Raw genomic sequence first — 13,021 nt, forward strand, 5'->3', positions numbered from 1 at the left:
AATCCTTAAAAGTCTTTCAGGTGGCAGTGACCCATGCACAGACCTCCTGCAGCACCTCTGGGGTGGATGCAGCCCCCCCAGTCTCCACAGTGCTGTTGTAACTGGCTTGAAGGGAGTCAGGGGTTTTGGAGCAACCCAGGCACTCACCAGCTCTTTGGGTCTCATGTTGTAGAGGATCCTCTCTGCGTTCTCGCTGTCATGCCTGCTCTCCATGATCGCCAAGAGCAGTTTTGAAGCATTGTTCTGAAAGGAGGGAAAAAACCCAGCAATCACTGCCAGCAGTCAAAAAAATTAGGGTATCCAGTTTGTGTGCAACCAACCCTGCTGCCCAGAAGGGCTTGAGATACCTGGTTTCTACAAATCCGAGCCACGGGCAGGCACAGCCTCCCAGCCAGCCTACTGCAGGACGGCTCAGCCTCACCTCCCAAGCACACCCTCTCCAGCAATTACGGAGACATACAGCTTAGTAGTATTTTTATCAGTTTATTTCCCAAACCCTACTACTGGAGCACATCAAATTAACCCAAGTTAAGGTTCAGATTTCTCAAATGCTGAGCTTTCAAGCTTGTGTGTATTATTCTGTCTTGTTTACAGCAGTACTACTACAAGTTCTCAACTCCAAAATACTGTTGATTAAATCAAAGGACAACCAAGGCTGAAGACAGAGACATGCTTCGCTGCTTTGAACTGAAAATTACTCTGCGACCTGCTCATGCCAAGAAAGAGAGGGAGGAAATGGGAAAGTACCACAAGGCACCAGACTACTTTAATATGAACAATTAAGATTAAGATCCATCACGACTGACAATAAAAACCAATAAAAGTATTTAATTTTGAAGTATAATGCTAATTGAGTCTAAAAGCATTTTTTATTTAGAATAATAAAAAACCCACATTACCCATAATAATGGTGTGAGTCAGCAACGGAAAACAGCTAGACATTGCACTATAAGATGGCAGTAAATCAGAAAGGAAATATTTCTAAAGCATATGCTGAGAAGCAGGAGCGCTCTGTGACTACTGTTGCTAGACGACAACCTGCTAGTGTATTTTGAAACCAGCACCAGGCTTAATTATTTCAACATTAATATGAATAACCCTAAAAAATTCTTGATGACTTAACATCCACTGATTAAACAACAGCAATAAACTATCAGGAAACTAGAGGCAGCATGAGAAATTTTATGTCCATCATATAGGTAGAAGCTCACTGACACGAGAGAAGTTTTCATCAGCTTTACATTTTTAACAGGAAATAACTTTCTCATTCCTCAGAATACCTTGACAACCTTCATCCCTTCCATCGGAAAACTGGTGGCTCCAGGTTACCATTTAAAAAATGAAATAGCTGTGACAAACGATCTTCGGGCACTCCCTCTAGCTCGCTGATGCATATAATTTTTTGGCAGTTATAAATACTGGGATATAATAAACACCCACATAATTCCAACAATAAAATTGTTTCATCTTACTGCTAATGTGGAACACAAAATATTCACTTGCCTTCAGTTCCAGTACAAGGTCCATCCTCTTCTTTCCCAAAGGATTGATGTCATTGAGAATTAACGCTGTGATGATGTCAATACCGTTGGACTCATGAGTAGCAATGCAGTTCTGTCCAAAGAAAATCCAAACTTCAATAATTTTCTACACTAAAAACACAGCCTAGGTTGGTGACTCAGCCAGAAGAGTCCTCTCTTTCATCACCTGGTAAGCTGTTTGAGACGGATAACTAAACAGAAAACTCTGGTCAGTGGAATAACAAGAAATTAAGGCCTTTTGTTTCAGGCTTTTCCTATCATCAGCTATGGCATGTTCTACTGAAACCACCCAGCCTCAGGAAGCAACAGAGTTGATAAGTGAAGCATGTACATGTCAAAGCATCCAGGCTGAATACACAGCTAAGGAAGAACACTGTTTTACTAAGATTAGGGAGAGTTTTCTTTATTTTAGATGTGCCAATCAACATCTACTTCAGTCCTGGCCAACCACAGAATGTGAATTTCCACAACCTTCTTGCTTACTCTTTAATCCAGATTTTGTAACAGCCAATAACTAAAATGTACAAGCTGACGGTAGCTTGCTGGCTTCAAAATCCAGACCCCTGCTCTGTTGTTGAGTTCTGCTACAGAGATGCACGCACATCTAAAGGTTGTTATTCCACCTGGTTTGTAGTGCAGAAAGAAACTCTCAGTTATAAACTGATGTGCACAGCTATCTCTTCAGTACAGTTTATTCTAGACTTCAGACTTGATTGGGACTCATTGAAACAGTGATAGCAAGAGCCATATTTAGACAAAAGGCAGAAGAAAAGTGCCTGACTAATTGGCGATGCTGCTCCAAGACACCTGTACGACCTGCGGGAAGGTGTGGTGGACAAGGACAGCTGAGCAGTACAGCTGTCCCTGCCCTCTCATCATTCCCACCGGAGCAAAGCGTAATTCCTGAGCACCTCAAACCTCCTGCTGTGCAAGCAAAGTATCTTCTCATGTTCCTTGCTGATGATTCAACCTTCAAGGCACAGAGCAGATGAAGTCCAGCTGTGGGTCAGTAACTGTTTTGTCCAATAGCATTGTTGTAATTATTCAGTTATGCCTTCTCAGTAATGTGGTTTTGTAAACCACCATGCTTGCTTTTAAAACAGTTGTTCCTGCTCAGAGCAGAACGAGTCACTGACAATGAGCATGGTTTTAGGGGGAGTGGGACAGGGAGAGCCTCACCCCCCAGCAGACACTTGGTGGTCCTCACCAATACTCAACCCACGCTCATTGGGAACCACTGCCACATCACTGTGCAAACACATGGACATTAGTTAGTGACCTGCACCTGGGTCTACACACAAGACTATGTCTGAAAATAAACTTAACACGGTCATCACTTTCACTAATGAAGCTACAGAGCTCAGGGTTCTCCCATCAGTCGGGGGGAGGACACATTTCTGGTCTCATTTACAAAAGCAGAGCTTGGTTTTTGCAATATTTTCACTAGAAAGTATTTGAAGCACAAAAAATTCCCCACCAACCCTGTCTGTCGAGTCTAATAAAACAATTTAAGTCCTAGGAAAAATCTTGGATGCTTTGAGTGGCTCAAGTCCTCAGAGGGGGCCTTGAGAAACAGAAGCTGATTATTATGAGTTTATAAAGAAAAAAAAACCAACAAACCACCCAAACCAAAACCCCTTCGTAAGGCAGGTAAAGTGAGCAGCATTATAAGACAACACAGGTCTAGAAGACTAGAGCCAAACCCGCAGAGCACACACTGCAGGTGTGGGAGAAAGCGTGATATTTTTGACAGCCCTGGATGTGTTACCTGGTTCTCGTGGCAAGGTCCCTGACAGTACTCAGTCAAACTCTCCAGCGTCTGGTTGATCAGTGCTACATTTTTCTCGTTTATATAAAGACCAAGAAGTCCAAGGCCACCAGTTGTGCTTCCACAGATACAGTCCAGAAACTGCAGTGTTTCGCACACCAAGTTGTAGTTCGTCTTGTTGTTCTGGCAGCGCAGGAAATTCTGCGAGTAGAGTGTCAAAGCCGGGGGGGAAGGGAAAAAAAAACACAACATAAAATCTGATGTTTGGACAGTAACATTTAATCAGTTAAATCATAACAGTTAATCAACCCACCATTGCACTGCACGGTATACAGCTCTAATTTCACTGGAGCCTGCACAAGCAATTTCAGCCTATTTCAGAACTTGCTTGCAATGCGCTGCTCTCCTGAGCAGCTTGTTGGCTTCAAATTTTATAGAAGACGAGCAGTAATAAACAGAGTGCATCCATTAGAGCACTGAAACCCAACACGGAATGGCCACTCACTGCGGGTCAGAAGGCTCTCATAAGCCTGGAAGCTTTCCTTCCAGCCTGCCTGCTACACTTCACCATTACTATCACCCAAGGCTGTCTCCTCCCAAGACCTTTCTCCAAGACAGCGGCAGCAATTCCCTGGCTCTGGCTTCCAAGCAGCACCTGTGCAAGTGGCACAGAGGCACCTGCCTGCATGCCTGGAAGGAAAGCATCTTGAAATGCAATTCTCTCAATTGCATTTCTTCCCACGTAATTATTGTAATCCCTGCTTGAAGGTGCTGATTAGGAGCAGCTCCTCAAATGAAATGCCAGATTTGTCAGCATGGATTAAACATGTTTCCGTGCACCCAACCTAAACAAAGAAGGATAATTAATGAAAAACAATGTTGCAGTGACTCAGATGCTGTTTGTGTGTTCTCAGCGGCATGCTGTAAAATAGAGACACTACCACTGTCTTCTCCTTGAAGCTTCAGCAGGAGAACTCCTATCCAGCTTAACTCCAGCAAGTTACAGAACACTTCGAAGGTGAAAAAATCCTGAGACCAACAAGATGCATGGGACTAGGGAAGCAGCAAGGTCTTTTCTGCAAGCCTCCAGAGAAACGCTCTTAACTGATTGCCTCTAGTGCCTGCGTCAGACTAATAAGTCTTTTAAGGCAAAGAGACTGAGAAATTGCCAGATTCAATTGAGAGCTAAGCTAAAAAAGGAAATTGCTGTCTATGAATGCAGACTAAAGGTGACAGTGATTCAGCACATTTCAACTGATTGCTCATTTAGTACCCTGACTTTTGATTAACTTGTCAGAATGTAGAAAGGTTGATGCTACAGGAACTGGAGCTTGTACCTTCCCTTCAGGAAAAATGCAAAAATAATGTATAATACTGAAAGCAACGACACAAAATGCTCCCCGGCAGCATTACAGCATTTTCCTGATTATAGCTAGGTTTATACTAGCCTTAGCTTCTTGATCCAAAGTCAATAAACACAAAGGACAGAGAAGGAATGAGGTACGGGATGCAGAAGACAACGTTAGATGTCTGTATAACAGGAAGGACGCAAGCAGCAAACAAGACCCCACTGCACTGTGATAAACAGCCCCAGGGAATGTCTCTTGTGGTCTCAGCCGCTATAGATTGAGCGCTTAATTTTCTGTCATCCAGAGAATCTCACAGGCTGCGAAGATGCAACACAACTCCCCAGTACTGAATATGCCATCCTATTGCTTCCAGCAGGAACGAGCCTCGGGTACCATCCGCAAGACCCGGCACTCAGAATGAAGAGCAGCAGAACTGCAGATTCAGCTATAACAAAGGAAAAGTGTGCAGCTTGTGGTACCTTGAGGAGAAAATAGGAAAAAAAACATTCTTACTGCCTTTCAGCATCCAATATACTAAGTTGAGAGAAATACTGTCTGACGGGATGAAGTGCACTTAAAGTCAGGCAGTCATTAAACTCCTACCTTTGCAAATAACCTCGTGGAGATCCTTCCCTAGCTAACTTCATGCTACTATTCATTTTTAGGGAGCCCAGTCCTCCCCATTTCTGACATACATGACCATATAGGGCTATGCTTGCAAAGGCAGCATCTGCAGTCAGTTCTTAATGCCTCTACAGCATTTCTGGGGGTTGGAGACTTTGCTTCCCACTACACAGCCTAAAGCCAAGTACCCTTTAGATAAAACATGATGGCTAAAAATAAAGTTGGCTACTTTCAGAATACGAGCATGGTCTGTTCAAGCATGGATGAACACAGCATCCTTGGAAGGAATAGTATATCATTTACGTGGGTAATCCCCCCAAAAGCTTAAACATCATCTTTGGATAATCTTTGTTTTAGCAAAAATCTGATCCTTAGTTAGGAAGGCTTTGCAAAGAAATAATAATAAGAGAAAAAGTCTTAGTAAAGTACTATTTTTAAATGATCGGATTTTTCTTTACAGGACATCAGGTAAGGAAAGGCATTTTTCACTGAATACAGGATTGCTCTTTGGTCTTATAAAGTTAATTCTTACACACACTTCTTGCCTAGAACACGACAAGTTAAACCAGCTCATTCTCTGCATGCAGCAGTACTGCTCCGCTAGCCAAATTATTGAATCACTCACCTGCAGCATGCAGAGCTTTACTCTTCTTTATTACCTAGGCTATGTCTCCAGGGATTATGAATAAAAGAAACAGTCAAATCCAATATTAAAAGCTGTACCAATTCCCTTTTTTTATTTTGCACAAGAGCAGTATTTAACCTACTGACTTAGACCTTTTATCTGAGCACAACTGGCTACCACATTACTACAATATTTTTATTTCACAAAAATAACTCACTTGATAAGAAGTAAAAGAACTGTAGTACTATGTTATTCCCATGAAGATGGGATTTTTAAGTGTAAGGCTGGAGCCACACGCTTGGCTGTGTGCAAGGCTGCTGGTGCCACCTGCCCAGGTGCCAGCCCCGGGGGACAGCACTGATCCCTGTGCCACCGGGAGCCCTTCCAGCCAGCCCAGCTCCTGCTGACACCCAAGTGTGCTGTGGATGCTTCACTCGGCTCATCAGAAGTTTCAGTTCTTGTGACCGATCCTGCAGTATATGGAGACATCTTCATTCAGAGAAAAGACGGGACAGAAAAGATTTCCCAAGGAAACTGGTGGGGCTGTAGCCTGGCCAAAGCAGAGCAGCTGCCTGCAGTGACCCAGAGCTGTGCCGGCTTTGCTTCCAAGACTGAGATCTCACTCAGAATCAAGGGTCAGGCCTAACACAAGCTTAATGGGAGCCCCCAAGTATCTCCATGCTGAGAGAGAAACAGAGGTATCAAGAGTTCTCCAGAGCAAAATTTGATGCATTCGGCCTGAATTCGGTAGCAAAACACACTTCAGCATCCACTTGTTTGTCCCAGTCCCTGCATTAATTTGAGGAGGATACTGCAACTCCTCCTCTAGACCCATGGAGTGAACTGGAGGGGTCAGCACCCTGACTGTGTGCAACGTGGAACAAACTGCAGCTTCATCTGCAAAGGGAATAACTGAGTGATGCCAAAGACACAGTATTGCGACTCCCTAAGCCATTTCAAAGGCTTCTTCCTCATTTAAAACACAGACCAACTCTTACAGCCGTGACTTGCATTCTTCTGTTTTTGCACAACATCAGGCTACTCGTAATTGCTAACGGCTTGAAAAACACTTAGTCTGACAAAACTACAACTGCACAGGGCAAGCAATTCCTATTCACTTCTAACTCAAAGCAAATTTATGCAATTTTGGAAGACACACAGCTTCCAGAAGAGGTTTTACTTATTCCTTGAAGCAGAGAGTCCCATAGCAATATTAATAAGGAGTTCAGTTACAACGTACTAGCTACAGACACAAAGATTTTGAAGCTTCAGACACTCCAGTCTCCCCTCCATGGCTAAAGAAGGAAGACAAGCATCAAAAGGACTGAATTTAAAAAACTGTTCCTCTCACGTGTTTTTTTTTGTTTGTTTGTTTTTTTAATAAAACCTTTTTTCCCTAGAACTGAATGCAACTACCTGCTGTTTGGGGAATTTAGTTGTTCGGGATAGTGAACAGCCCAGGCCAAGTTTCTGTGTTGGCTTGAATTCAGTTTTGCTCCTATAGCTCTCAGTGCCTAGCCAAAGACAGCAGCAGCAAAGGATCATGTGTGTGCGGTTTGAACGACTGCCACATAAACCTGCCATCCTACTTGTCTCCGACATCGCTAACGGCATGAAAATTGTTAGATGAAACAAAGATCAAATAGCTTTTTGAAAAAAATTAGGGGAAACCTTGATGTATGTAACCTCGGCACCTATAAAATGCTAAAAGCATTACACGTTCACAGCACAGGAACATTACCATACAGATTTGACTTCACATATTGCCAGCAGCAGGGCATTTGAGTTCAGCGGAAGCAATTTGGCAGGTCTGAAAAGCACTCACGCAGGGTCCTACACTTCTGGCGTGCCGTACAACAATATGCAATCATAGCAATTATTCCTCCTTTATGAGGGCATTTAGTACATTGTACTGCATCTCACCAGCTCCTCGCTTGCATTCAATTCTAATCCAGCAGCAGTGGTTACACTGAACAGAAATCATGTTAATTGTAGTCCATTTGTAAGCAAAAATCTGATCTCCTGCGGAGGCATGCACTAGATAGGATTACTAATGTACGAGTTCTGGGCTGGCTACTTAAAATTATACAAACATCACAGAGTATCACAGGGCAGCAAAGGCTGACAGAGACCTTTGGAGATTATCTAGTCCAATCCTTCTCACCCTGTCACTGGGCACCATGATGCAGAGCCTGGCTCTGTCCTCTTCACATGCGCCCCTCAGGAGTTTATACACACAGGTGAGATCCCCCAACCCTTCTCCTCTCTATACTGACCTCTCTCTACATTCTCCTTGCTCACCAGATGCTCCAGTCCCCTAGTCATCTTTGAGATTCCTTGCTGGACTCAGGAGCCCAGGACTGGACCCAGCACTCCACAGGGGGCCTGGGGCATCCCACCAGGCACCGTGGACTTGTGTGTGTCCAGTTTGTTGAATGTTTCCTAACCTGATTCTCCTCCACCAAGGATACTTCTTCCTTGCTCCAGACATTTCTTCTGATCCAAGGGATATATTGTTTGTGAAGGACAATGCTACTAGTAAAGACCAAAGTGAAGGTAGCATTGAGCACTTTGGCCTTCTCCATGCCCTTCACCACCCAGGGCTCCTGCCCCCTTCAGCAGCAGACCCATGCTCTCCCTAGTTGTCTCCTGCTGTGGGTACAACCTAGAAACCTTTCCTGTTGCCTTTTATGTCCCTTAATAGATTCAACTCCAGCTGAGCCTTTCCTGATACCAACCCCATGTGTCTGAATCTATGTACATGAACAGGTCCACGAAAACCCATGAGAAACTCCTCACTGGAAAGTAAGCATATGCTTGAGGGCTGCTAGAACCAAAGTCTCAATGTTCTATTTTCCTACATGACTTTTTTTCCTTCCCCTCTCGAAAGCACATCAGCAACTTCACAGCAGAACATCTGCTTGCTTTAAGCATATGCTTTTAAAAAGCCACATGAAGTGTTGAATCCACCACCATTTATATACATTGAAAACACCATGGAACACTGGATAAACGGAATTCTATGTATTTGTCCAGCAAGGTATAAATTCTTTTTTTTTTTTTGGATTATCTTCAAGGCCAAAGAAAACAGTCAGCTGTGTATCCATTTAAAAAGGTACCAGATTAGCAAGATTGATGTGACAGCAGCGACTGCACAAGGCTGTACCTGCAAATCTCGATTGTGGTTTTCACAGAGCAGCTGCAAGAACCGGAGGATGGGTTGCATTATTGAGATCACAGCGCTCATCTCCAGGTCATCTTTGCTCTTATCTGCCGCAGACTGTGCTCCTTCTCCTGCCGAATAATGGTCATCAGGATCAGCCTCCCTCCGGTACGTGTTGTAAGCCTTTCTTGTAGCTGCAGAGGCCTCCAGCAACTGATCCCGGACCTCCTCGGTAATTTGGCTCATAGGCTCTCTCACTAAAACACACAAGAACAGATCTCCCTTAGGAAACTGAATAGAGTGGGCCTAGAAAAATCTATTCCCACATTTCCCATTACAGTTTCACACACAGGCCAGCTATTCATCATCAGTTCTTTCTGGTAAGTATGTTTAGTGTGATGTGAGGGTCTTGAGTTTAGAGATGTGAGGGTCTCTTTGCACCTTTTCTGCGAACCACAAGTTACAAATTCTGGTATTAATTTGTTAGGGCACACACATCTAGGACTATCAGGAGTTACTATAAAAGGACCTGCTATAGAAGAAAATAAGGATTTCTCCACTTATTATTAGAGAAGGCACTGACCACAACCCACAGTCCAGGGTCATTACTATGGATCAGATTTGGGCAGCTTGTCATGATGGACAAGGTGGTAGAGTCTCATTTCAGAAATACTTTTCATCATTTCAATAGCACAATCTCACAAATGGATGAAGAGGGGATGAAGCTCTTGAAATCCCGAGCCAGGGCACCACTGATCTCTGAACTTTGCTCTGTGGGATCAGAGATCAGAGCATTATTGCATCAACTGGAAAGAGTTCAAAACACAACATTTTTCTCCCATGTCACTTCAAAAAGGGAACAACTGGGGATTACCTCTTTTTCTGTTGGGTACATCTCTGTCTGAGTCTTCATCTTTCTTTTTATTTCCTAAGTCGCTAGTGTTGACTGTGACAGTAGCCTTGATTTCTTGCTGTGCCACTTTCATGCGATCATAAAAAACCTTGAAGAACTTTTCAGATTTCTTATCTTCTGTCAGTCGGCAGAAGAACGAATGCTACAAGAGAAAAACGGAACAGGATCTATATCTCTATACATAGGTCTGAATACAGATTATTTCACCTTTCTGCACCATGTGATACCTGGAAGGACTGGGAGGTTTATTAGCTTTCAGTAAACCAAAACCTAGAGCAATGGAGACTTGTATTTTATTCTAAGGAAGCCCAAGTGTCTCAGTTATATTAGCTTTGTTATTAACAACTTCCAACTATATTTTAAAAGAAATCAGTGCAATAAATCATGCTAGCCCTCACACATTTAAGCAGCACACATTTCTCTAACAACGAAATTAAGGTAAGTACAATGAATTAAGGTAAAGTAAGGACAATGGAATTATCTCTTATTTGATTCTCAATTCCAGAGAGTATGAGCAAAATACAGAGGAAAAAGAACTGTCCTGCCTTCATGCCCTCAAATCAAAAGGACAGTGACTCATAACATGCAATAGTCAATGTTAGCGAAACTCCAAAAACGTACAAGCAGGGCAATCTAATGAGGAATATTTTGTGCTAAGTTTCCATTGCCCGGTATGCAGCAGACTGCTTAAAATTCCTACTCTAATATATCTTTAAGTGACAGAAAAACTGAAAGCATAGACTACTTTTAAAAAGGTTTATTAATGTTCTTCTGCCCATATGTGCACAGAGACACAAAGTTCTTCCTAAAATTGAGGAGAATACAAATCACGTACAGGTCAAAAAGGAGCCAACACAGCGAGTGATCAGACAATTCTTGATGAAACCAATATGCTGTTACATAAATCAAGACCAGAGCTTAAACACGACTGAAGGATGAACTTGTAAGTGGGTCACCTTATGCAGAGTATTATGAAATTAGTTAGCATTCTGCAGCGGCTCATGATCCAACAGCTTTACATGATGAATAGGAATGAAGCCCGATTTATTGAAAAAACAAATTAAAATGGGAATAGCAATATATCCTGCCTGTTTTCCTGCGAAGCGGGGCACACAAGGCCGTTTCTGGTATGCCTGCCTTTGATCACTCCCAAGCAGCTGCAGTCAGAACAGCACCGAATGACTTTGAAACACTAATAAAGTTGCATCTTTGATTACAGAGAAGCAACACTACTATTTAAAGAAGTTGGTCAATATTCACATGAGATATCCCTCCCAAAATTGCAATACCTTCTACCTGCCCAGAGCAACTCAGGTAAACTCTGAAGAGTTTGTAATTACTTCCAGTGATTAACAAAGAAGAGGGAAAGGAGAAGGACCCAGCACAGGCATTGCACGTCCACAAAGGGAGCCCCACTGGTACCTTCTCCCGACATCCATTCAAACGCTCCAGCAAAACAGACGTGCCAGAGTAAGAGACACTGGCTACCGACAGCAACTGTGCCAGGCCTGTGACACGACACAAGATAATCTGGGGGCCCAAGTCGTTTAATAGTATTTGCAGGATAATACTTTAATCCAACACTTGATACCAAGAATTTTAATGTTTTCTCAAAATGTGCTCTAATAAAAACATACTTTGAATGACAGTTTACTTATCCAGATTTTTTGTTGTTGTTGTTCTAAACTGGTGCTTTGACCTGACCAGACCTATTGAACAGAATACTGTCGAACTACAATCCTAACCAGGAGGTGCACTAACAAGGTTTCCCTGAGCTGCTGACCAGTAACCAAACCCAGGTTTGGGTTGTTCAGCCAGCCAGCCCTTGGAATCTTGGTCTCTTACTGGTGGCTACAAGTACAGACAGAGGATGGATTTGTATCTACATTGCATCTTGAAAGTTCTAATCTATCTGTATTACACCACAAGAATAACAATAATACTGCTATACAGACAGACAAGCATAAACCATTTTCTGAACTCCATCATGATTTGCTCATCAGGGGAGTGATGGTTGTCACCTGGCTGCAGGTCTCAAGAGCCTGGATGGGAAGAGATTCTCTGCAATGAAGCCGCAGTGAAGGAAAACCTTTTTTTTAATGAACCATACTACAGAAACACCTTACATGCCAGTAATCGTTACTTGCTGACAGGGTTATTTTTGTCATCTTTTCAAGCTTCTTAACTGACTTCCCACAGCACTTCAGAGAAAAAAACAAATGAAACAAACATTTCCAGTAAAGCCTTCTTGTGCGTGCTGTGCATACGTTCAATGGTTGTCACAAAATGATTGTTTCAGTTTAGGTCAGGATGCCTAACACCTTCACACATATGAATCAACCACATGCCAGCTATCAAAGACACTGTATTTTAAGAGGTGTGATCTTGCAAATTGCGCTTGAGCAGGTAATTGGTGGTGGTAAGTACGACAGAAATCCTAAAATTTATTTACAGATATAGCCTCAAAGTAAGAACTGGAAAAAAATCTCCCTTTTTAAAATGGAAATGAAGTGGCCATTTTAAACTACCGTATGCTAGGGTCCTGGCTTGCTCACAGGCATCATGCAACCACATGCAAGACTGCTGAAAGAGCAAGTGTGCTGGGAAAGCAGCTTGGAACGAATTGAACAGCAAACCTCTACACTCCTATGTGTTTTAGAAGAACAGTGCTTTTAACATACCACTGAGACAGGGCATTTGACACCAGCCATCCCTTTGAGGGTCTTCTCATGAACCAGATGCAAACACAAAAGCCAAGGGTCTTGTCAGCAAGAGAGCGCTGCCCTCGGCACACACTGGGCAGAGAAGCCCAAGCTGTCCGCTCATCTCCCAGACAGACCCCACCCATGTAGCCACCACCAAACTGGGACTGTGATCTCCTAGAATCCTACCACAGGGCAGGGAACCGTGACCCACAACATACCAGCATGGGGATTGTGGCTGATTATCCCAGTACAAGGTACCAGAGGAAAAGGCACCTGCAAGGCAAGTGAAGGTATGAGCTTCACCTCATACTCGAGACGCTGGCAGTGGACCAG

At 43.1% G+C, this 13,021-nt stretch overlaps 1 protein-coding gene across 10 annotated transcripts in view; it reads right to left on the reverse strand.

Moving 5' to 3' along the window:
• Nucleotides 1–13,021, reverse strand: part of ITPR1 (inositol 1,4,5-trisphosphate receptor type 1) — a 174,680-nt gene that overhangs the window by 36,776 nt on the left and 124,883 nt on the right. For all 10 annotated transcript variants that reach the window (XM_071813188.1, XM_071813187.1, XM_071813182.1 and 7 more), the window contains 5 exons: nt 9,945–10,125; nt 9,074–9,327; nt 3,310–3,510; nt 1,504–1,614; nt 148–243 (listed from right to left, as the gene is read on the reverse strand). In XM_071813188.1, the coding sequence (XP_071669289.1) occupies nt 148–243; nt 1,504–1,614; nt 3,310–3,510; nt 9,074–9,327; nt 9,945–10,125 (843 nt within the window). The remainder of the gene's footprint in view (nt 1–147; nt 244–1,503; nt 1,615–3,309; nt 3,511–9,073; nt 9,328–9,944; nt 10,126–13,021) is intronic.

This window comes from Patagioenas fasciata, chromosome 10, assembly GCF_037038585.1.
Source record: "Patagioenas fasciata isolate bPatFas1 chromosome 10, bPatFas1.hap1, whole genome shotgun sequence".
NCBI lineage: Eukaryota > Metazoa > Chordata > Aves > Columbiformes > Columbidae > Patagioenas > Patagioenas fasciata.